The sequence below is a fragment of the Capra hircus genome, chromosome 21 (assembly GCF_001704415.2).
Source record: "Capra hircus breed San Clemente chromosome 21, ASM170441v1, whole genome shotgun sequence".
Taxonomy (NCBI): domain Eukaryota; kingdom Metazoa; phylum Chordata; class Mammalia; order Artiodactyla; family Bovidae; genus Capra; species Capra hircus.
This window is the reverse complement of record NC_030828.1, coordinates 4,713,781-4,735,847: the sequence shown is the minus strand read 5'-3', so window position 1 is coordinate 4,735,847 and position 22,067 is coordinate 4,713,781. Positions and strand designations below refer to the sequence as shown.

General features: G+C 51.3%; 1 protein-coding gene across 5 annotated transcripts in view; it reads left to right on the top strand.

The window, feature by feature from the left end:
• The window catches only part of LRRK1 (leucine rich repeat kinase 1), a 141,399-nt gene extending 125,604 nt beyond the window's left edge, over positions 1-15,795 (top strand). For 4 of the 5 annotated variants that reach the window (XM_018066303.1, XM_018066302.1, XM_018066304.1 and 1 more), the window contains exons 29-35: positions 1,246-1,440; positions 2,198-2,349; positions 6,993-7,110; positions 8,173-8,289; positions 10,976-11,826; positions 12,206-12,307; positions 14,435-15,795. In XM_018066303.1, coding sequence (XP_017921792.1) covers positions 1,246-1,440; positions 2,198-2,349; positions 6,993-7,110; positions 8,173-8,289; positions 10,976-11,826; positions 12,206-12,307; positions 14,435-14,612 — 1,713 coding nt within the window. In that variant the 3' untranslated portion in view covers positions 14,613-15,795. The remainder of the gene's footprint in view (positions 1-1,245; positions 1,441-2,197; positions 2,350-6,992; positions 7,111-8,172; positions 8,290-10,975; positions 11,827-12,205; positions 12,308-14,434) is intronic. The other variant, XM_013972914.2, reaches the window with a different exon arrangement.

Here is a 22,067-nt window from a genome sequence, read left to right as displayed (position 1 = left end):
CAAGACAGAGATGATTCTTATCCGCATCTGCCAGTCAGATATGCAAAAGGGGGACAGAGGACCAGCTTCGCAGTGGCTCATGAGGGACAGACAGATAAGGCTGCTAAAGGGCCCGGGTTGGATCAAAAGGCAGCGTCACTAAAGCCAGGAGGAGAGAGTGATTCCAGCAGGTCCAGCATGGCCTCCTAGACGGCCGCGTGGCCAGCCTTGACTGGGACGAGGCCTTCTTCCCTGAGGACTGTTTGGTAGGTGCTGGTACACAGACAACTTCAAACTCTCTTGCAGTGCTCACCTTGCATCTGGGGCTGGCCCTGGCTAATTAGTCATCCAGCAGTGAAACTCCTCTTGTCTATAATTTCTCATTATTTGGTGACTTGCAGATGAGTCATTGACTGATGGCTTCACGAATGACCCAAGCATGTTAACCCAGCACCGTGGCTATTAACCAAGATAGAAAAGGCAAATCAGGGTGACAAAAATAAGCTTCTGAGTAGCAGATGGCAAAGCACCTCATAACTAAATTTATAACAGAATCTTCACATTGAGAACGCTCAGGTCTATCTTAGCCATTTTCCTGCTAAAAGGTTATTTCTTGACCCTTATGGAGAACCATGTCACTCTCTCCTTTAGGGGATTTTTCATGACATTTGAATGAATCAAGATGTTGTGATCTGGGAGACTTTCCCCTTTTTCGTGATTTGCGTGTACTACTATCAAGCATGTTAAACCAAGGGTTTGCATTTTCCTGCCTTGTTTTGATAAAGGGGAAGTACCATGGCATCCTTAAAAGCCTTATGCAGTGCTTGACACCAGGTTTTCATTATGTGTTCAGTGGATGGATGGAAGGAAGGAAGTTTTGGAAGATGGGTAAATGGACAGGACAGTCAAAGGGCTGTATATATGGATACATTGAAAGATGGACAGATAAATGTGCAGAAGGAAAGGTGATCGTGTGTGTGGGTAGATGGATGGATGTATAGAAAGGTGGGAGGGAGGAAGGAAGGGAAAAAAGGACTGGAAGATAGATGGATTAGGGGACAGAATCATGGAAAGTCAGATGGTTGGTGGAATGTTTGGACAGGCAGAGAGAGGTAGATGGACTGGTGAACTGATGATTGCTTCCTTTGGGCAGAACCCACTTTTTCCTTCTCTAATGTGTCTTCCCACTCCCTCTCTGTCAGAGCCAGCTTGCAAGATCTGCTGGGCCCAGGCAGGGTGTCTGATTTGGCTTGCCTCTCTGCCCAGGTAGACATGTTCTCCTACGGGATGGTGCTCTACGAGTTGCTGTCAGGACAGCGGCCCGCACTGGGCCAGCACCAGCTTCAGATCGCCAAGAAGCTGTCCAAGGGCATCCGCCCAGTTCTGGGTCAGCCGGAGGAAGTGCAGTTCCATCGACTGCAGGCGCTTATGATGGAGTGCTGGGATACGAAGCCCGAGAAGGTACCTGGGGCCCTCGCAGCTCCTGCAGCTGGTGGAGGCTGTGGGTCTCTAGAGCACACCTGTGTGGTTGCCTGCCCACTCTTCACTGAGGGTCTAAAACAAATGGGCTCTTCTCTGCTCATCTCTTTTACGAAGATATATGTGTTACTCTGACACACCTAGTTCATTTTCTTTGTGTGAGTGTCACTCTCAGGAAAAACAAAGTTTCTTTTCCTCCCCAACTTTTATGTTACATCACCATGCACATAAAACAAGCCAACCCCTTTATAGCAGTATAGCCCCCAGGCAAGAGCCATGCGAATGTACATATCTCTTTTTAAAGGAATGGGAAGAAAATTTGCTCATGAGAAACAGGAGTCATAGTATCATTTTGAAGCTATCATTTTGTTTTTGGAAGAGATCAATGGTTTCAGGATTAAAACTCATTTATCAAATTAGATTTGGTCATTGAAAGTAAATGAGGTCTGAGAAAAATTCTTTCTACAACTGTGTGTCCCTGGACACAAGGGTTGGAATATCAGAGCTTATGCTCACCTGACCACCTGGTTTTGAGTTGCCATGGATGACGGTGAACCAGACACCTGGGAGGGTTTATTTCTGGTATCTGAAGTTGTTTTGGCTTCTTGTTTTGGTTGGGTACTGAATAAGCAGATTCTACTTCTTCCTGGTTTAAGACCCTTAGTTTTGAGGACAGGGTGGGCACTGATTTGGTTGTAAGTGACCCTCACTCATGACACTGCGGGCCTGTCTCCCTCAGCGACCACTGGCCCTGGCGGTGGTGAGCCAGATGAAGGACCCGACCTTTGCGACCTTCATGTACCAACTGCCCTGCGGGAAGCAGACATCCTTCTTCTCATCCCAGGGCCAGGAGTACATGGTGGTGTTCTGGGAAGGCAAGGAGGAGTCCAGGTAACGTGTGAGGCTTGCCATAACCTGCTGCTGTCAGAGTGGGGGGCAGCGGTGGGTGGGGAGCAGTCGTGGCTGACCATGGTGAGAGATGTTTAGTGAATGGTGAGTTGAAATCCTGATGGCGTCTGCTCAAGAGAGAAAGCAGTCCGCAAGCATACAGACAAGCACGTGTGGGTTTGTGAATAAGAGAAGCAGAGAAAATGTGGTGTCTGCCTGGGACATAAGGGGCAGAGATCAAGGGAGGGTTATGTTTTAAGGTGGGAGTTACTTGCAGCTCGATGGCAGAGAAAGTAAATGATGCTGGGGGACAGGAAGAGAGAAGGGTGCTAGTGGAGGTGCTGAGCAGAGAGGAGGGAAGGGGCCCCTGTTCAAGCAGAAAGGGTGCCCAAATAGGGATTCATGCTGCCGCCCACCCAACTTCCAGGCGCATCTCTTCTTAGTGATGGGGCGGGAAGAACAAGGGCCTGGGGGAGAGGATTTCATATTCATTCAAGGAGAAGGACACCGAGGCCAGGGATTTGGAAAGATAGCATCAGAGACTTTGCAGAAAAGCACATCCTATGTGAGATGCTTCAGTCCTGGCCCCTCCCACCTACCTAGTGTGACCCCTTCAGAAGCAGGAAAGTTTTTCAAGGCATGATCTAGGAAGCCTACTGCAAATATGTGCAGGTGCGCAAATCTGGTAAGGCTCAGATGAAGCAAAGCTTAAGATGCAATGAAATAAATGAGGAATTTGCCATTTTACTTAGGTCACTGTTGGTATGGTTTTCATCAGGGTTTATGCCGCTGTGACGGAGCGTTCTGACCTAAGACATGCTCTGAGAAACCATGCCCTAAGGAAAAAAGAAAAGTAGATATGTAAACAATATATACCTAAATACCCATAGCCATGTAAAAATGCATATGTGTGTGTGTATATATACACAGTAATTATAATGGTGGTGATAGTGTGTTGCTGTTTTAAGGCATTGCTTATAAACTATAGGGTAAAGTAAATGAGTAATTATATTGACGCTGTGCTTTGCAAATTGTGATATTTATCATGTAAAATATAAAAAATAGGTTAAATAAAACTTCTGTAGTTCTGAATTTAAATTGGATAGATTTGTGAGTATTTTACCTTTAAGAATAATGAACTCATATTTCCTAGCTCTGCCCATTGAAAAGGCCTAGAAACAATGCCAGTGAGACCCCCTAGGATGCAGATGGTCCTCTCTCAGGGCCAAGGGAACCAAAGCTTACTGGAGAAGTGACTGACTCCAGATCTGGGGGAGGAAGTAGGCCTGAAACACTGGACACTCTGACAACAAGGATGCCATCAGAGATGGTGAGGATAGATCAAACGGACTCAGGATCCAACCTGAAGAGGTTCCCATGGGCCAGACAGGGCAACAAGCCTCAGCAAGAATAAACATCTGCAATAAACTGAGACACATCAAATTGTTTAAGCTCACAAGTTTCTAATGCTACTTAGTAAAAAGTAGTAATTAAAAAGACTTTTTAATTAAAAAAAACTCCTCATTTATCATCATTGGAGGCTCCTAGAGAGCAAACTTAATATTTTGAAAACTAGTCTGTCTGGAATGTGAGCTGTGCCCCAGGGTAGCTAGCAAAAGAGATGTTAGGAGGAAGTTTTTCTTTCTAGGGTAAATGAAGCTAGTAAATGGAGAAAGATACTAGAATTAGAATGGCAGTATTTTGTAATCCCTGTTGAAGTAACGGACGTCGGCAGTGACCATTAACGATCACAGAGGGAGCGAGATCCCGACATTGTGTGCCTCCCAAGAGAAGCGCACATCCTACTGAGGACGCCCTCTAGCCCAAGAAATCAGATGAAATCTAATCGAGACTGAGAATCGAGGTGGGGAGCAGGGGAGTAAGGTGGATGATGCCCCGGGCTGCAGGAACTCCACAGGGCACCGCCTGTGTCTTCAGCACGTGACTTGCTCCCTGCTTGGAGAAAACGAGAAGGGAAGCCTAAAAAAGACTTGGAGACATAAAAATCAGCAGAAATGCAGGCTTTCTTTCACTACCGATTCAAGTAAACTGTGAAAGCAATGATGAGAGAATTAGGGAAGTTGGAACACTGGACATTCGTGACATTAAGGAATTAGCATCTCTTAGGTGTGGTCATGCCCTGTGGTTAGGTTTCTAATTTTTTTTTCTAATAATTTTTTAGAGATAAATGCAGATAAAAGTTAGATAAAAAGATGATTTGGGGGACTTGCTTCCTAAGAATCTGGGGAGAGAAAAAAATGGATGGGGGCAGAAATACACTGACATGGCCATAGAGTGATAGTTCCTGAAGCTGGGTGATGAGCGCGGGGGCTGTGATATGCGCGCTGCAAAAGAAGGGAGGGAGGAGCTGAGAGGGAGGGGCTGGGCGCTCTGGTTTGAATGACAGCACGTGGCAAGAGACGTAAAAGACACAGGTTCAATCCCTGGGTATGGAAGATCCCATGGAGAAGAAAATGCCAACTCGCTCCAGTGTTCTTGCCTGGGAAATCCCATGGACAGAAGAGCCTGGCAGGCTACAGTCCATGGGGTCACAAAGAGTCAGACACGACTAAAGTGACTTAGCACATACATAGTTTTCAAACTCCTTTATAGGTACAGACAGCATCCTGATGCCACTAACGCTTTGGGGGACTGTCACACTCTCAGAAGACCAGGAAATACAGGCATACTGTCTATCGTGAAAATAAAGCCCTCTTACTGTTAAAAGATATAAATGTACACATAAAACAAATTGAAATGCTCGTCAGATATATAAATATAAAAATAAATCCCATTTTCCATATATATTTATTTTCTCAGCAGACTCTCAAAAATCTTTTAAACAAATAGAGAAAATCAGAAATTATTATCTGTTATTTCAGAGACTTTTACACCTCAGTGGGAAAAAATACTAAAATCTCAGTCATAAAATAGGCAAGGCATATTTTTTAACAGTAGAACTTTCTAATAATTAAAGAAATACAAATTCAGTCTGCAAGATTCCTTTTTCTTCTCCTTTTGGCAAGCTCTATTTTCAAACATAATAATGTAAACTGCTGAAGGTTGGTCATACCTTACTAGTGAGTATGTAAATTTGCACATCTGTCTGAAAAACAATTTGTTGATATGTTTTGAATGGCTTTGAGATACTCATGCCCTGTGACGCAGCATTTGCACGCCTAGGAGCGGCGGAGCCTGGTGGGCTGCCGTCTATGGGGCCACACAGTCGGACACGACTGAAGCGACTTAGCAGCAGCAGCAGCAGAGCCTTTCCCAGGGGCGCTGTGCTCTGCCCCACCTCCCCACCGCCCCACGACGGTGCTTTCTTTACCGTCTCAGTGTTACAGACTCACCCACAGTATTGGAGACAACACTGCCCAAAGCGGTAAAAGCTCATCTCCAGTGGGAAGGGAAAGGCCCCTGTGATGTGGGGAGGTTTTAAAAGCTCACCACCAGCCTGAAGGAGGGACACGCTCACTGAAGCCAGAGCACGAAGGGCAGTGATCCTGGAAAGTGAGAGTGGAGGGGGAAATGAGACCGTCCTAAATTAGGGAGGAGAGGGGCACCGACTCAATGGACATGCGCTCGAGCAAATGCTGGGAGATGGTGAAGGACAGGGAGGCCTGGTGTGCTGTAGTCCACACAGTGGCAAAGAGTCGATTGGCAATTGAACAACAACGAAGGGGTAAGAAGGAAGCGGGTGCATGCAGAAGACAGGACATGCATAAAATTCTTGTTGGAGGGAATAGGGGAGTGTTATCCTGTAAGTGTCTCTATATTTTAATTTTTTTCCAAGTTAAATGTAGTTATTTATAATAGTTTTATGTTTTCAATGCATAGAAAAAAGACTGGAGAAAAGGGGGGTGTGGAATATAACTTTGAAGAAAGTGTTCATTTGCTGATTTTTCGTTCAACTCTATCATGTACAAATACACGTTATCAGTCAACCGTGGCAAGGGTTTCCAAAATTTGATGGCAGAAAAGTTTTACATTGAGAACTGCTAGCCACTCACTTGACTTATTCCCTCGGACTGCAGGACGGATCTGCAGGGACCCCTGCCCCAGCTGCAGTCTCCCCTGCAGCAGTGAGCACAGTGGGTGTTCATCAAGGGTGGTGGGGAGACAGAGTGCAATGTGGGGGGACATAGGGGTGGGTGGGTGAGAGAAAGGCCCTCTTTGTAAACAGCAGCTTGAGTTCTCAGGGCACTTATGCTTTTTCGAGGCCCACCCCCCTCACCCTCCCGCCCCGCCCCATCTACTCTGCAGCTCACTCACCGTGTCTCTAGTGGACCTGATGTACTCTGCTGGGGGCAGGGAGAGGACATGCCCAGGGAGGGGGCAAGGAGTGACTGTGGTGCACGTACAGCCTCCTGGTGTCCTTTCATGCAACTTTTTGAGCCGTCAGAGATCACAGAGAGAGGATCATTCTTCCTCTTGGGAATGCCTTTCTCAGCCTAAATGTTCAAGCATGACCAGGCAGGTAAACCAGGCTCTGCCGCAGCCTTGAGCCCCTCAGAACGAGCAGAATTGGACCCTGGGCTGGAAGGGGTAAGCAAGGCCCACAGCTGATGCCCTCCTCCAAGGCTGCTCTAGGCCTGCCCTCGGGAGGGGGGCCCGCGCTGACTGCACCGTCTTGCCGCTTGTAGGAACTACACGGTGGTGAACACGGAGAAGGGCCTTCTGGAAGTGCAGCACATGAGCTGTGCAGGAATGAAACTGAGCTGCCAACTCAAGATCCAGAACTCGCTGTGGACGGCCACTGAGGTAACCGCGCCCCTGTAGGGCTCTAATCGACGTGGGTAACTCCCGCCCCTGGGGGTTCAGGTTTAGCAACAAAACAGGCAGGACACCCAGGCACATTTCAAACTTCAGATAGAACCCCAGCCCACACTTACTCACAGGGCCGGCTCACCCGCCCGCTCCTGACTGGTGGCTGGGACGGAGCTTTGATGTGTCCAGTGCAGAATCCCAGCAAGAGGGATTCACCCCGATAGGCTGGTGAAGTGACTGGGCTTCTTATAACACCACCTGCCTAACAGCAAATCCACTCAGCTCTGAGGCCTCTTGTTTTCATGCAAAGAGGTCAGCAGAAGGCACAAGGAACTGTCTTTTGAGAACTCCAGAGAGGAATGCCACAAAAATAAATGATCTGAAGCTACTGGGCGGGAGAATATGAATTGGTGCCACCTTTCTAGATGGCAAGTGTCGTTCAAATGTGCATCAGAAATCTCAACAATATTCATGCCTTTGTAAATCTTAGTGATTTCAGTTTTAAGAATTTGCTCTAAGGAAAAAACCAAGACATGCAAACACAGAAACACTCAGACAAGACAAGAGGGTAGGAATACTTATTCCAGCGTAACTCAGAGCAGCGAGAATGAGCAAATATGCATCTGACAGCACAGCAGCCAAATTCTGGTGCACTCAAGTGATGGGCACGCCTCATTCCCTAACAGACCAGGGAGGAGAGGGCCTCTGCCCACACCCGTCGTCCTGGGAGAAGAGGAGTGCAGAAACAGCGTAGCAGTGTGGCCCCGCTGCTGTTGGGAATGCAGACACACACCAGGACACAGAGAAAACTGAAAGTCTGGGCCCCACATTTCAATCCTGAAAATTAGATTGTGGTGTAGGCGATTTTATGTTTGTCTTTAGACTATTTTGTAGTGTTCAGAGTCTCTAAAAAGAGCAGAAATATGAAACCAGCCAATCAGAAGGCCTCGATAACTGTTACTTCCCTAGGGGTGGGGGGCCTCCTGAGGCCGCGTGCACCCCGGGAGCTGGCAGGCCCGGTGCAGCCAGCTCTCACGCTAGCTGTCTCCTCTGCAGGACCAGAAGATTTACATCTACAGCCTCAAGGGCATGTGTCCGCTGAACACACCCCAGCGGGCTTTGGACACCCCGGCCATCGTCACCTGCTTCTTGGCAGTACCTATTATAAAAAAGGTGAGATAAGGAGGTGGGTCCACAGGTTTCTGGTTCTCTGTTGACTGTTCTGTTGGGCTGATAGGGAAGGGAGCAGAGCCATGCTCTTCTGGACTACCAGGCCTAGGTCACAGTCAGCCGTAGAGACAGGAGGCCCAGGCCATCCTTGGTGCCTCTGGGTCTCTGAGAAGCTAAGTGTTGGCCGCTCAGTTGTGTCCAGCTCTGTGTGACCCCATGGACTGTAGCCCACCAGGTTGCTCTGTCCTTGGGATTCTCCAGGCAAGAATACTGGAGTGGGGTGCCATTTCCTCCTCCAGGGGATCATCCTGACCCAGGGACTGAACCTGGGCCTCCAGCATTGCAAGCAGATTCTTTACCATCTGAGCCACCAGGGAAGCTAGTGACCAGTAAAACTAGGGCTAAGCGCAGGCAAGTGCCACAGCTCCAGCTGGAGATGCTTTTCTGGTACAGCTGGCATCCAGGAGCAGCTGCACGTGTGCCCTCTGAGAACCCGGCCCAGCACCCCCATAGCCAGTCAGTCCCCAGGCCCTGGCAGGCCCCCACCCCTGTTGGGTAGCCAGCCATATCCCTGCCCCCTCCAGCTCTGCCTGCTTTGGGATACACACCATCCAGCCTAGACCTCAGTCCCTGTGTGTAAGTCTGGCCCCAAAGACTCACCACCTCAGCTTCTAGCTTCTGCCTTTCTCAAGTGAATCGTGAGCGGTACCCACGATTCCGAGCCAGGATTCCGAGCGCTGCTGCAGCTGAGATCAGACTGAGCCCACAGGCTGGCCCTGCCGCACCCCTCCCCACCCAGCACCACGTGCCCAGCAGGCCCTTCCCTCCAGAAGTGATCTGGCTGCTCACACCTCTTCTTATTCATTTCTGAAGATGAGGGCCATGAACCCCCACTCTGAGAAGCTGAGCCCCCCTTTCCCCAGCTCCTTGGTGACGTCCCCAAGGCTTCTCCAGCCTCTGGAACCCCTTTGTGGGCCCTGAGGCACTTGTTTGTACAGCTTCCCACTCGAAGGGCCATTATTGGTGCGGCTTTGTTAAAACGAGTTGACTATCATCGTCTGATTCCAGTTTTCCCATCTGCAAAGTGGACGTAAAAGAGATGGTAAGGAGGATCTCTGGGCACAGCATACCTAAAGCCCTGGGCCAGCACACTGGGTAAATGAGAGCAATATTGCTACTTCCTGACAGTCGTGAACTACATACACTCTCCTCCCTACCCTCTACGGTTTCATTTCTTAAGAAAAAGAAACCCTGAAATCAATGTTAGAGTCAGTTGTGACTGTGGCCCCACAGGCGCGGCTGGGCGGCTCAGGACCCAGTTGCACTGAACCACAGAGCAGGACACAAAGTGCTGCTTAAGGCCATGGCTGGCCAGAGCCCCGAGCCGGGGCCCCGCCGCCTGCGTGGCCGGCAGGAACAGAGCCGGCTCTGTGCGGAGCCTCCCTGTCGGCGTGTCTGCACCCTCAGAGGACGTGCTGCCCGTTGGCCGCAGAGGGCAGACCCTGAATTCTTGCACGTGCATGTCCACACCCAGCTGGGACGTGGGACTCGCCGCCTGGCTGGGGCCTGGAGCTGGGACTCAGAGAGAGACCTTGCTCCTGTTTGCTTTGGCTCTTTTCTGTCCTGGAATCCTGAAGATGGATTTTGATAAGCATTCTGAGGGCTGTTGATCTCGGGGCTGGTTCACTCATCGCCTTGGACAGCCTGCCTTCCCAGCTCCCGACAAGGAGGCTTTCTGCTGCTCACTCTCGCTGGCTCAAGGCCGGGCCGCTGCCCTTTCCCGGCTCTGGCTTTGTGCTCCTGAACCCTTCCCGCCCCTCTCCTGGCCCACCTGGGCGTCGAGCCTGCTCAGCTGCTCTCTGCTCCCAGCTTTGCACAGACACTCCAAGGCGCCTGGGGCTGGGCCCGGCGTTCAGCACCACCTCTGCCTGGTGACCTCTAGTGGTCGTAGAAGAACACGTGCTTCACGGCAGGGCAGGGGCAGCCTGAGGACCCTCTCAGTGTCGGCTGGACCACAGGCGTTTCAGAGTAGATGCGGGAAGCAGGGCATGCGGCGTGGTGGCCAAGAGGTGCCTCCATTAGAGGACTCGGCTGGAAGCGACTTCTTCAAGACTTAGCTCAGCAGGCACCCGTTGGTACCTGAGCAGAAAACTGGGGGGAGTCCTCGAGGTGGCTGGGAGTCAGCCCCTCCCTGTGTGGACCGGCCCTGGGGGCAGGCACAGACCCAGGCCTGCTCTTGCGGAGCGCCGAGCGGGAGTCCTGGCCCTGTGGGGCACCCGTAGCCAGCGCGAGTTTACGCAGCAGAGTTCAGGGGAAGGAGGGTACCACTGCAGCCTCGGAGGAGGCCTGGGGACCGAGGGGAAGGCTGCTCCCTCCTCCTGGCCTGGCAAGAGGTCCAGGCTCACCGAGGGTGGGCCGTCTGGTCCTAGCAGCACGCGGCCCTCGCTCCCAGGGACTTCTGCTCCCAGGAAGGAGGGCAGAGGCGGCTCTTCTGGGCCTGAGCCGCGCCTCTCTTGGGAGCACACCTGGAAGATCCTGCTGGCAGCCCCGGCCTTCGTTAGAAGCCAGGAGGTGCAGGCAGAAAGCGCGTGCTCACGGGGGGCCTGCAGGGGTGTGTTGGGCACATGTTGTCTCTCTCCTGGGATGCCCCAGCTGCAAGGGCATCAAACACCTTGTCTTCCCCCCTCAGAACTCCCACCTGGTGCTGGCGGGCCTGGCGGATGGCCTAGTGGCAGTGTTCCCTGCGGCGTGGGGCGCCCCGGACTACGGCTGCTCCTACCTGTGCTCGCACACGGCCAACAGGGCCAAGTTCAGCATCCCCGACGAGGACGCCCGGCAGAACCCCTACCCTGTGACGGCCATGGAGGTGGTCAACAGCGGGTCTGAGGTCTGGTACAGCAACGGGCCAGGCCTGCTGGTCATTGACTGCGCGGCCCTGGAGATCCGCCGGCGGCTGGAGCCCTACGTGGCGCCCTCGGTGGTCACGTCGGTGGTGTGCGGCTCGGAGTGCCGTGGCGAGGAGGTGGTGTGGTGCCTGGATGATAGGGCCAACTGCCTGGTGCTGTACCACTCGGCAACCTACCAGCTGTGTGCCCGCTACTTCTGCGGGGACCCCAGCCCCCTAGGGGATGTGTTTCCCGTGGGCCCAATGGGCCCGCCGCCCCTGGACAGCCCCGCAGCCAGTCCAAGGGAGCCCGCGAGGGGCTCCATTGCCGACGTGAGCTTCATGTTCAGTGAGGAGCTGGGCACGCAGATCCTCAGCCACCAGGACTCGCTGACTGACTACTGCTCCCTGTCCTCCTGCTCTGCGGCCTCGCCACACCCAGCACCCACGGCCCTGTCCAGCCTGCCCTGCTCCCCGGCCAGCTCTGCCAGCTTGCCCTTCTCTGCTGACTGCGAGGACACCAGCCAGCTGCCTGAGCCTGCTGTGGGCTCCAATAGGTCGGCGCATGACCTGAGCCCTGTGGACGGCGAGGCATTCAGCCAGCACCTGCAGGCTGTGAAGATCCTCGCCGTGAAAGACGTCATCTGGGTCCCCAGGTAGGTGTCCTGCAGGGGTGTCACCCTGCGCCCTCTCTGCTCTTGCTTTGGGGCCAGGGTGCAGGGAACCTTCAAGTACAGTCAGATGCATCAGGGGCCGCCTTTCTCTCCTGGACCTGGAGGGCTCCCTTTAGCAAACCTAAGAAGGCCTGCACAGAAGCCTGTCAGCCCACCAGAGCTCAGGGCACCAGAGAGGAGAGCCGTGGTCGGGTTTCCGACCGGGAAAGGGCTTCTCACCCAGCTCTGGGGCCCTCTCAGTAACCCAATCCATTTGCTGAAGCTGAGTCTGTTTCCCTGCCTTTCTGCACACCCGCTCCATTTCCCCTTGGAGAGCACAGCCCTGGACAAACGGTTCCCCTGCGGGGTTTTGGTTTCTTAGGCGAGGTGGAGATATCATCGTCATTGGCCTGGAGAAGGAGGCAGGGACTCAGCGGGGCCGCGTGATTGCTGTCTTGAAAGCCCGAGAGCTGACTCCGCACGGGTAAGATGGAGGGCAGCTATGTGGGGGCCAGGCTGTAGCTTAGGGAATCAAGGCCCTGCTGCCACCTCCCTGCGTGATGGCCATGGCCCTTCCATCCTCTACCCAAAACCGACAGCATCCACCCCTGTCAGCAGAGGCAGAGGAGGAGCAACACAGAGTCTGCGGGAGGCAGCTCCCAGGGGATCAGCAAATGCCAGCTGAGCTGGGCATCGGTCACAGTCATCCTACCTTTCCTGGGGGGCCCCGTGCACCTGTGGACCCCTGCCCCGCCTGAGGTAGCCTGCAGAGCCCCAGCTCAGCTGCAGTCGCAGTGGGGATCCAAGTCGTCCCCCACTCTTTCTGCCAAGCAGGGGAGCCCTCCTGAGGAGTCTCCTCCTACTGGGTACCAAGTGGAGCCACGCTGCCAGGCCACACCAGCCTTCACCACGTCCGTGCCCACCATGCCCATTCCTGGGCTCAGCTGTACTTGCCCACCATCAGGAGGCAGGCCAGACGCCACCATAGGATGCCTGTCGGACCCTGCCCGCCTGGCTGTACTGACGCAAGGCTGGTCCAGCCAGTGTTCCTGGGGCTGTCAGGCAGTCCGCAGCGTCCACACCCCTCACTGGGCTGAGTCCCACGCGCTTTTCTCCCTTATGGAGAAATCACATTCGGCCCATTTTCCCCGGAGCAGAACAATGATGGAGATGTACATGGCCCCTGGGCCAGTGGCCCTTGCCCTACCCGTGGTTCTGGAGACTGGAGCTGGGTTTGCTCCTGAGTGCTGGCTGAGTGTGAGGGCAGTGGTCCCCAGGTCCCAGGTCAGGCTTCCAGGGGAGCAGGTGCGTCCATACAGCCCAGGCCTGTTGACCTCAGAGTGCCCACCATCAGTGCCCTTGACTTTTCCCCTGCTGTTGTTTTTCCCCCAAAGACAGGTTTACCAAGAGCAGGCACCCTCACTGCAGGGAGAAAGCAGCCTAGGCAGCCAGCAAAAAGAAGGCCGTAGCTTGAGCCCACCAGATGCGTCTGGCGGGCTCGACGTATCTTGGGCCGTAGCTTGAGCCCATGTGTCAGATGCGTCTGAGACATTTAGTCCCTTGGCAAATAGCTACCAAGTGCCCAAGACATGCAAGGCCCACAAGAGCAGATTCCTGTACATATCCCAGTTTATATGCTGGCCTTGGTGCCATCAGGCCACACGGGCAGAGGGAGGAGAGGCTGGCAGTGTCTGCTCAGAGCGGGGCACACGGCCTGCAGATGCCCGGAAGGAAGTGTGTAGGGTGTGCCCGGGTCATGCTGAGCTTGCTTTTAAAAATGTACGTAGTTTGGACTTGGCACAGGTTTTCTGTCTAGTATATTCCCCTATATTTTCTAGGCATGTGGAAACATAATAAGAGAGAAGAATCATACCCCTACTGAGTGGCAAGGAAATTGATTTAAAGCTTAAAACCTGTCATAGACCATTGATAAGCAAGAATTGTTAGATAGAATTGATCATTCCAGCCTCTCTCAGCATCTGCAGGGGCACTGATTGCAGGACTCCTACAGATACAAAAGTCCAAGGATGCTCAAGTCCTTATATATGAAGTGATATAATATAGTCAGCCCTGGGATTCCCAGGTGGCTCAGTGGAAAAGAATCTGCCTGCTAATGCAGAAGGCACAGGTTCAATGCCTGGGTCAGGAAGATCCCCTGGAGGAGGAATTGGCAAGCCACTCCAGTATTTTTGCCTGGAGAATCCCAAGAACAGAGGAGCCTCATGAGCTACAGTCCATGTGGTCACAAAGAGTCCAACATGAATGAGCAACTACGCACACACAAGGACACACAGTCAACCCTCCATATCCAAGGATGCCAAACTCGTAGACACGGAAGGCTGACCATTTTTTCTGGACATGTTGGGGTCTGAGGTATGTTAGGGAGGATACCTGCTCTGAGGTGAAGCTGAAATGATGCCCCTTTTTAGGCTTTAGAAAGACTGCCCACATGCTAGACCACCAGACAGAGAGGCACATGGCTGGTGCCAGACTGGGGTGCACAGATGCCCCCTTAGCCAGGCTCTGTCCTCTGAGGAGCTGCAGGGTGAGGGTCGCCACCCTGACCAAGCAGGAACTCCTGTGGGTTTTCTCAGACCCCTTCTCTCCGCAGGATTCTCACGGATGCTGCCGTGGTGGCAAAGGACACGGTTGTGTGCGGCTTTGAGAATGAAAATCTGGAGTGGTGCCTGGCTGTCTGGAGGGGCTGGGGCATGCAGGAGTTTGACATTTTCTACCAGTCCTACGAGGAGCTGGGCCGGCTGGAGGCCTACGTGCGGAAGAGGAGGTGATTCCTGTGGGGCAAGCGTTCCCTGAACATGTCCAGCGTGGGCCTGCAGTCTGAGCTCTCTGCCTGCAGCCCGCGGCCCTCTGAGGACCCGGCAGGCAGGCTGGGTTGTCCTCCAGACCACTTGCTGCTAAGAAGTGCTGAGAAGACCCCACCACACCGGGGGTTTAAGGGTTCTCCTGTTCCAAGACACAGTCCTCTGGGTACCTGCCCGCCCCCCCAGTACTGGTTTTACAGCCCAAGGGAAGGCAGTGGGCAGAACTGATTGGGCCCCTGCCCCCTCTGTCCACTCTCAGGGCTGGGCCTGGCTGGCCTCGTGGGCCTCCCCAGTTTCACCCCCAGGCCTGGGGTGGAATTACACTAGGGCCCTCAGTTGGGGAGCAGCTCAGGGCAGGGAGGGAGGAGGGCTGTGACCCCTGCCCCTTCCCCTGGCAGCTCCCCGGCTCTCAGCACGTTTCTCAAGCTCCCGGGTCCCCGGGGCCTGGGGCCCCGCTTGGGCAGGCGGAGATCAGATGTCTCCCGCTTGGGAAAGCCTGTGTGTGAAAAGCCTCAGAAGGACCCCAAGAGGAGCACTGCCCGGCGTGGGGATGAATGGGCTCCTTTAAGTGGCGGGCCGGGAAGCCAAGAGCCGCACAGGGCGGAGCGCGCCTTCGCTGCTGCCTTCTTCTTCTGCCGACAGAAGGCAGGAGAGACTCCATCCATCAGCAGGACTTGAGAAAGGGCCTGTGTTTACAGCTTTGTGAAATAAACTCGGACACAGCTGCAGCATAAGCCCTATTTGTTTGCACATAATAAGCTTTTCTATTACTTTAAGTCATATCTCAATGGTTAGACCTCTTATTGTGAAATCACATTATATCAAATTATCTATTTGCTAAACAGTACAGCAGAATAAAAAAAGTGAGATTGTCAAAGGGGGATGTATGGGTATGACAGCAAGAACTTTCATAAAGGATGCACACACTTGTGTGTACACACGCATGCATTCATGTTCACATCATCACTAACAGTAACTGTTTGAGGCTGCTTAACCCAGCACAGGAGTGGGAACCTGAGATCATCCTCCAGTGCAAACTGTTGACTTTTTTCTAAAATTAAATTATAAAAATCAAACTTAAGGTTTTGCTGGGGTATGCAGGCAAATGTGATTCCTTTTATCTGAAAATAAACAGACTCTCAAGAATGAAGTCACAGCTTCTGTCTGTGGAGCGCACACAGTAACAGTCCGAGCATGTTCCACCCGGCCCACTTGCTGTCCTGGCAGGAGGGGCGTGCCCTCCGGGCTCATGTGCCCCCAGCAATGCTTTCCATGGCCTCAGGAGGACTGGAGTCTGAGCCTCCAGCCCGCGTCCCTGCCGTTCACCCCTAGCAGGGACTCAGAGGTTACCGCTCCCCCGTCCTGCCGTCTCCACACCGCTTGGCTGCCTAGTTAACTTCTCAAATGCAAACCAGGCCCTGTGCCTCCTCTCCCAAACCTTTGCTCCACCTCACTTGTGGCCGGACTGCTCTGTGGCCCTCAGGAGCCCCGGGTTGGGTCCCAGCCTTCCCCTCCGCCCTCGCCCAGCCCCAGGATGGTTACAAGCTGCACTGAGCTCGGCCCGTGTTCTCGAGAGCCAGCTGGGGGGTCTTCTCCACCAAAGTTAGAGATCGTACGGAAGTGGTTCATTAACCTGAATACCTTAAACTTAAAAACTTAAATGGAAAAATTTCTACAAACTAAAAAGATAAGCAGTCAATTGAGGGGAAATACTTGTAACAAAAAGGAGAGACAAGTAGTTGGTTGATCCTTTAAGCAAAAAGTTTGTAGCTGTTGCTGAAAAAGAGAAAACTCAAGAGGAAAACGGGTAGAAGACATAAACAAGACTCAGCCTGACCCAACAGTAAGGCAACAGTTGTGGAGACAACGATGAAACGCTGGGCTTGCCCAGGGACACTGTGCAGACGCCTGAGTAGGGCTTGAGAAGAATCCGTGAGGGCCGACTTGGCAGGAGCCCTCTCCCGCCTCCCTGGTCCTCACTGGAGCACCAGGGCAGGGCCCCCCCACGGGGGAGAGGGGCAGCGAGGCCCTGGGCAGTGAAGGGCGAGCTGCCCGCCACACCAGCCCCAGCTACCTCCCTTTGGGCTCTTTGTCATGTCACAGGCAAGGAAAGTGTTTTGTTGTATAAGCATTGTCCTGCTCTCTGTTAAGCCGGAGCCAAATGCAATTCAGGTGTATTTGCTACTGGCCAAAGCAAAGCCCCGAGACCTAACAGGTGATGCTCTGGAGCTGACCCTAACAAGCATCTGTTCAAGTTTGGGCAGAGACCTGAGCAACGGCGGACTGGAACATTCTGTGGCTGGCCATGCCAAAGCTTACTTCTGCATTATGAGCACTGGGCACGACTTGGCCTGTGGATCTTGTCCCTGGAACAACCACAGGTACAGAGGGAGGTCTGGGGCTTCAACCTCCTTCCCAAAGGCCAAAAGTAAGGGTGTGACAGCTGTAAGTTTAAACCCTCCACTCTAGGCAAGCTACCCTAGTCCTGTGGCTCTGGTCTCTCCTCTGTGAGATGGCCATGACATGTCTTACCCCATCAGGGTTGGTTGGGGACCAAGAGAGACAAATATGTGACAGTCCAGCCTCAGCCCTGACCCAGGGCCAGGACTGCCTCCTGGCCCCTGGTCATGACCACCATCCCACCCAGGACCCTCACCCAGCACACACACACGTCCTCTCTGAGAACTGCTCCAGGGAAACACGGCTCTGTCCCTGTGAAATAGCGCAACTTTAAACGTAAATCTCCTGGGACTTCCCTGGTGGTCCAGTGGCTAAGACTGTGCTTCCAACGCAGGGCACCCGAGTTCAATCCCTGATCAGGCAATCAGATCCCACGTGCCACAACTGAGAGTTCCACCCCACCGCTGAAGATCCTGCATGCTACAACTAAAGATCCCCAATGTTGCAACTGAGACTTGGCACAGCCAAATAAATGTTTTAAATTTTTAAAAATAAATCTCTTTTTTTCTGAAGTATTCAGAAGACTTTTACTAACACCTTTGCTTGAGAATTGAGTTAGGGTGTAACACACATCACAGTAGATGAAAGCTGATGTATGGGTATAAGAAGGCAACAGGAATCCCATTGGGAACACACGCTTTAAAAATGAAATAGGCACATAAATAAAATTTTAAAATTTCCCCTTTGCCCTCCATGGGCTGTGCCATCCTCTGGGCCGTCACTGTGTTCCCTGCTCTTCTGGGCCTGGGGTCTGGCTGCACACTCTACCCCCAGCCTTCAGGAGAGGCCACGGGACTAGTTCTGGCAGGATGCGTGGAAGGGTTGCCCATCACGTGGGGTGAGCGCACTGGGTTGTCCCTGTGAGACTCTCCAGGGAGCTCTCCACTCGGTCCCCAGGATCTGCAGCTAGAGCTGGTGCTTGTTCAATCAGCTTGAGTCGCTAAGAGGTGACCCGGAGTGTCCCAACACTCCACCACACACACAGAGCACGAGCAAGAGCAAGACGTGAGCTTTGTGGTTGTCACCCAAGTTCACCTGGCCATGCTGCTTGATACTAACCGCTGATGCCTCACCCCCTCCACACCCACCCCCAGCACACTCACACAGGGCTCTCGTGCCCTCAGACCAGCCTCTATAGTGCTGTTCTCTCTGCCCTGCTCTCCCAGACTGAGAACTTCTCGAGGAAGGGGACAGGGAATTGAGATACAAATCAGCAAAAAGCCTCATCCTGAAAGAAAAGGAAAACATGGAGGTGGAGTACCATAATTCCTGAAACAAGAACCATCCACGTGGTCTCATAACCGTCAGTGTAGAAGACCAAGAGTTCAGACCTGTAGTTGCCTTGAGAGGTGAATCAGATGGCTAGGATTTATATCATGAGTGTTACTTACTTTAAAAAATCAAAACTAGTATATAAAATCATCGAAAGCATTTTGGAGCCCTGTAATTAAAAGTGGGCATTTCATACTTCACCATCCTCACGTACGCGTCGCCGTCCTCACGTACGCGTCGCCGTCCTCACGTACGCGTTGCCATTCTTACGTGTGCATCGCCATCTTCACGTACGTGTCGCCATCCTCACGTACGCGTCGCCGTCCTCACGTACGCGTCGCCATTCTTACGTGTGCATCGCCATCCTCACGTACGCGTCGCCATTCTCACGTGTGCGTCGCCATTCTCACATATACGTCACCATTCTCATGTATGCCCCTGGATCTTAAATCTGGACCTACTGCATTTCTCCACTGAAGGGTAGCAGGGCTCTTCTTCAGAAGGCCGCTGATTACATCTCCACACACATTCACACACGTCCACACACGCATATGCAAAAATATGTGCATACAAACACACATAAGCATACACATACTACTTAGAATGGGCCTGAGGCAAGTTGAGTATCCATGGATTTCAGGGACAGTGTTTAAAGGGTAAAGGAACCCACCATAAAGGGGATTACTCTGGCTGAGTGCTGATGGTTCATTAACTAGTTAATTGAAATAGCGCAAGTGTTAGTAACCACTGACCGAAACCACCTGCGTAGCCAGGCACAATGATAATCACTTGTAAGCGTTGTCTTGCAATCAGGAGTCCCAGTAAGGAACAAGGTGCTACCACAAGAAAACAGGATTTGGAAGGGGCCAAAAGGCCATAGAACTGGAAAAGGTCAGTTTTCATTCCAATCCCAAAGAAAGGCAATGCCAAAGAATGCTCAAACTACCGCACAATTGCACTCATCTCACACACTAGTAAAGTAATGCTCAAAATTCTCCAAGCCAGGCTTCAGCAGTACATGAACCGTGAACTTCCAGATGTTCAATCTGGTTTTAGAAAAGGCAGAGGAACCAGAGATCAAATTGCCAACATCTGCTGGATCATCAAAAAAGCAAGAGAGTTCCAGAAAAACATCTATATCTGCTTTATTGACTATGCCAAAGCCTTTGATTGTGTGGATCACAATAAACTGTGGACAATTCTGAAAGAGATGGGAATACCAAACCACCTGACCTGCCTCTTGAGAAACCTATATGCAGGTCAGGAAGCAACAGTTAGAACTGGACATGGAACAACACACTGGTTCCAAATAGGAAAAGGAGTACGTCAAGGCTGTATACTGTCACCTTGCTTATTTAACTTCTATGCAGAGTACATCATGAGAAATGCTGGGCTGGTAGAAGCACAAGCTGGAATCAAGATTGCCCAGAGAAATATCAATAACCTCAGATATGCAGATGACACTACCCTTATGGCAGAAAGTGAAGAGGAACTAAAAAGCCTCTTGATGAAAGTGAAAGAAGAGAGTGAAAAAGTTGGCTTAAAGCTTAACATTCAGAAGACGAAGATCATGGCATCTGGTCCCATCACTTCATGGGAAATAGATGGGGAAACAGTGTCAGGCTTTATTTTTTTGGGCTCCAAAATCACTGCAGATGGTGATTATAGCCATGAAATTAAAAGATGCTTACTCCTTGGAAGGAAAGTTATGACCAATCTAGATAGCATATTCAAAAGCAGAGATATTACTTTACCAATAAAGGTCCATCTAGGATGTGAGAGATGGACTATGAAGAAAGCTGAGCGCTGAAGAATTGATGCTTTTGAACTGTGTTGTTGAAGAGGACTCTTGAGAGTTCCTTGGACTCCAAGGAGATCCAACCAGTCCATCCTAAAGGAAATCAGTCCTGGGTTTTCATTGGAAAGACTGATTGATGCTGAAGCTGAAACTCCATTACTTTGTCACTTCATGCAAAGAGTTGACTCACTGGAAAAGACTCTGATGCTGGGAGGGATTGGGGGCAGGAGGAGAAGGGGATGACAGAGGATGAAATGGCTGGATGGCATCACCAACTTGATGGACATGAGTTTGAGTGAACTCTGGGATTGTGATGGACAGGAAGGCCTGGCGTGCTGTGATTCATGGGGTTGCAAAAAGTCAGGCACGACTAAGCGACTGAACTGAACTGAAAAAGGAGGGGGGTTGGCATGTTCTACCAACATCCCAGAATCCTTCTTGCTGGAATCTATCTTGGTTGAGATGTGTGCACCACCAGGAAGGACCTCGAGTCAGAGTAGGAGCCAAGCAAAGTGACTGACCAGAGACACCCTGGAAATTAACCCATTTACCAAAGAATAAAACCCGAGAGAGACTGCAAACCATGGGGCAGAGCAGTTCTCTGCGTTCCCTCACCTCACTGCTCTCTGCTTTGATGCTCCTTCCCAATAAAGCCTTTTGCTTTGTTAGCACGTATGTCTCCTTGGACAATTCATCTCCCAGGGTCAGACAGGAGTCCACCTTCAGGCCCTGGAAGGGGTCATCCTTCCTGCAACCCAAGTTGTAAAAAGTTGGAACGATACCAAAAAAGAGAAGTTATTTAGAGCATGTAAATTGTAGTTGTAATTTCAAAGATATGTATAATTTCTAATAGATTCAAGGGATTAGATCTGATTAGACAGAATGCCCAAAGAACTATGGACAGAGGTTCATAACATTGTACAGGAGATGGTGATCAAAACCAGCCCCAAGAAAAAGAAATGCAAAGAAAAGCAAAATGGTTGTCTGAGGAGGACTTACAAATAGCTGAGACAAGAAGGAAGGATATACCCATCTGAACAGAGAGTTCCAAAGAATAGCAAGGATAGATAAGAAAGCCTGCCTAAAGTGAAAAAAAAAAAAAAAGCAAAGAAATAGAGGAAAACAATGGAATGGGAAAGACTAGAGGTCTTTTCAAGAAAATTAGAGATACCAAGGGAACATTTCATGCAAAGATGGGCACAGTAAAGAACAGATACTGTATGTGCCTAACAGAAGCAGAAGATATTAAGAAGAGGTGGCAACAATACACAGAAGAACTGTACAAAAAAGATCTTTACGACCCAGATAACCATGATGGTGTGATCGTTCACCTAGAGCCAGACATCCTGGAGTGTGAAGTCAAGTGGGCCTTAGGAAGTATCATTACAAAAAAAGATAGTGGAGGTGATGGAATTCTAGCTGAGCTATTTCAAATCCTAAAAAATGATGCTGTTAAAGTGTTACACTCAATATGCCAGAAAATTTGGAAAACAGCAGTGGCCACAGGACTGAAAAAGGTCAGTTTTCATTCCAATCCCAAAGAAACTCAACGACAAAGAATGTTCAAATTGCTGCACCACTGCACTCATCTCACACACTAGCAAAGTAATGCTCAAAATTCTCCAAGTGAGGCTTCAACAGTATGTGAACTGAGAACTTCCAGATGTTCAAGCTGGATTTAGAAAAGGCAGAGGAACCAGAGATCAAGTTGCCAACATCTGTTGGATCATAGAAAAAGCAAGATAATTCCAGAGAAACATCTACTTCTGCTTCATTAACTAGGTTAAAGCCTTTGTGTGGATCACAACAAACCAGAAAATTCTTCAAGAGATGAGAATACCAGACCACTTTACTTGCCTCCTAAGAAATCTGCATGCAGGTCAGGAAGCCAC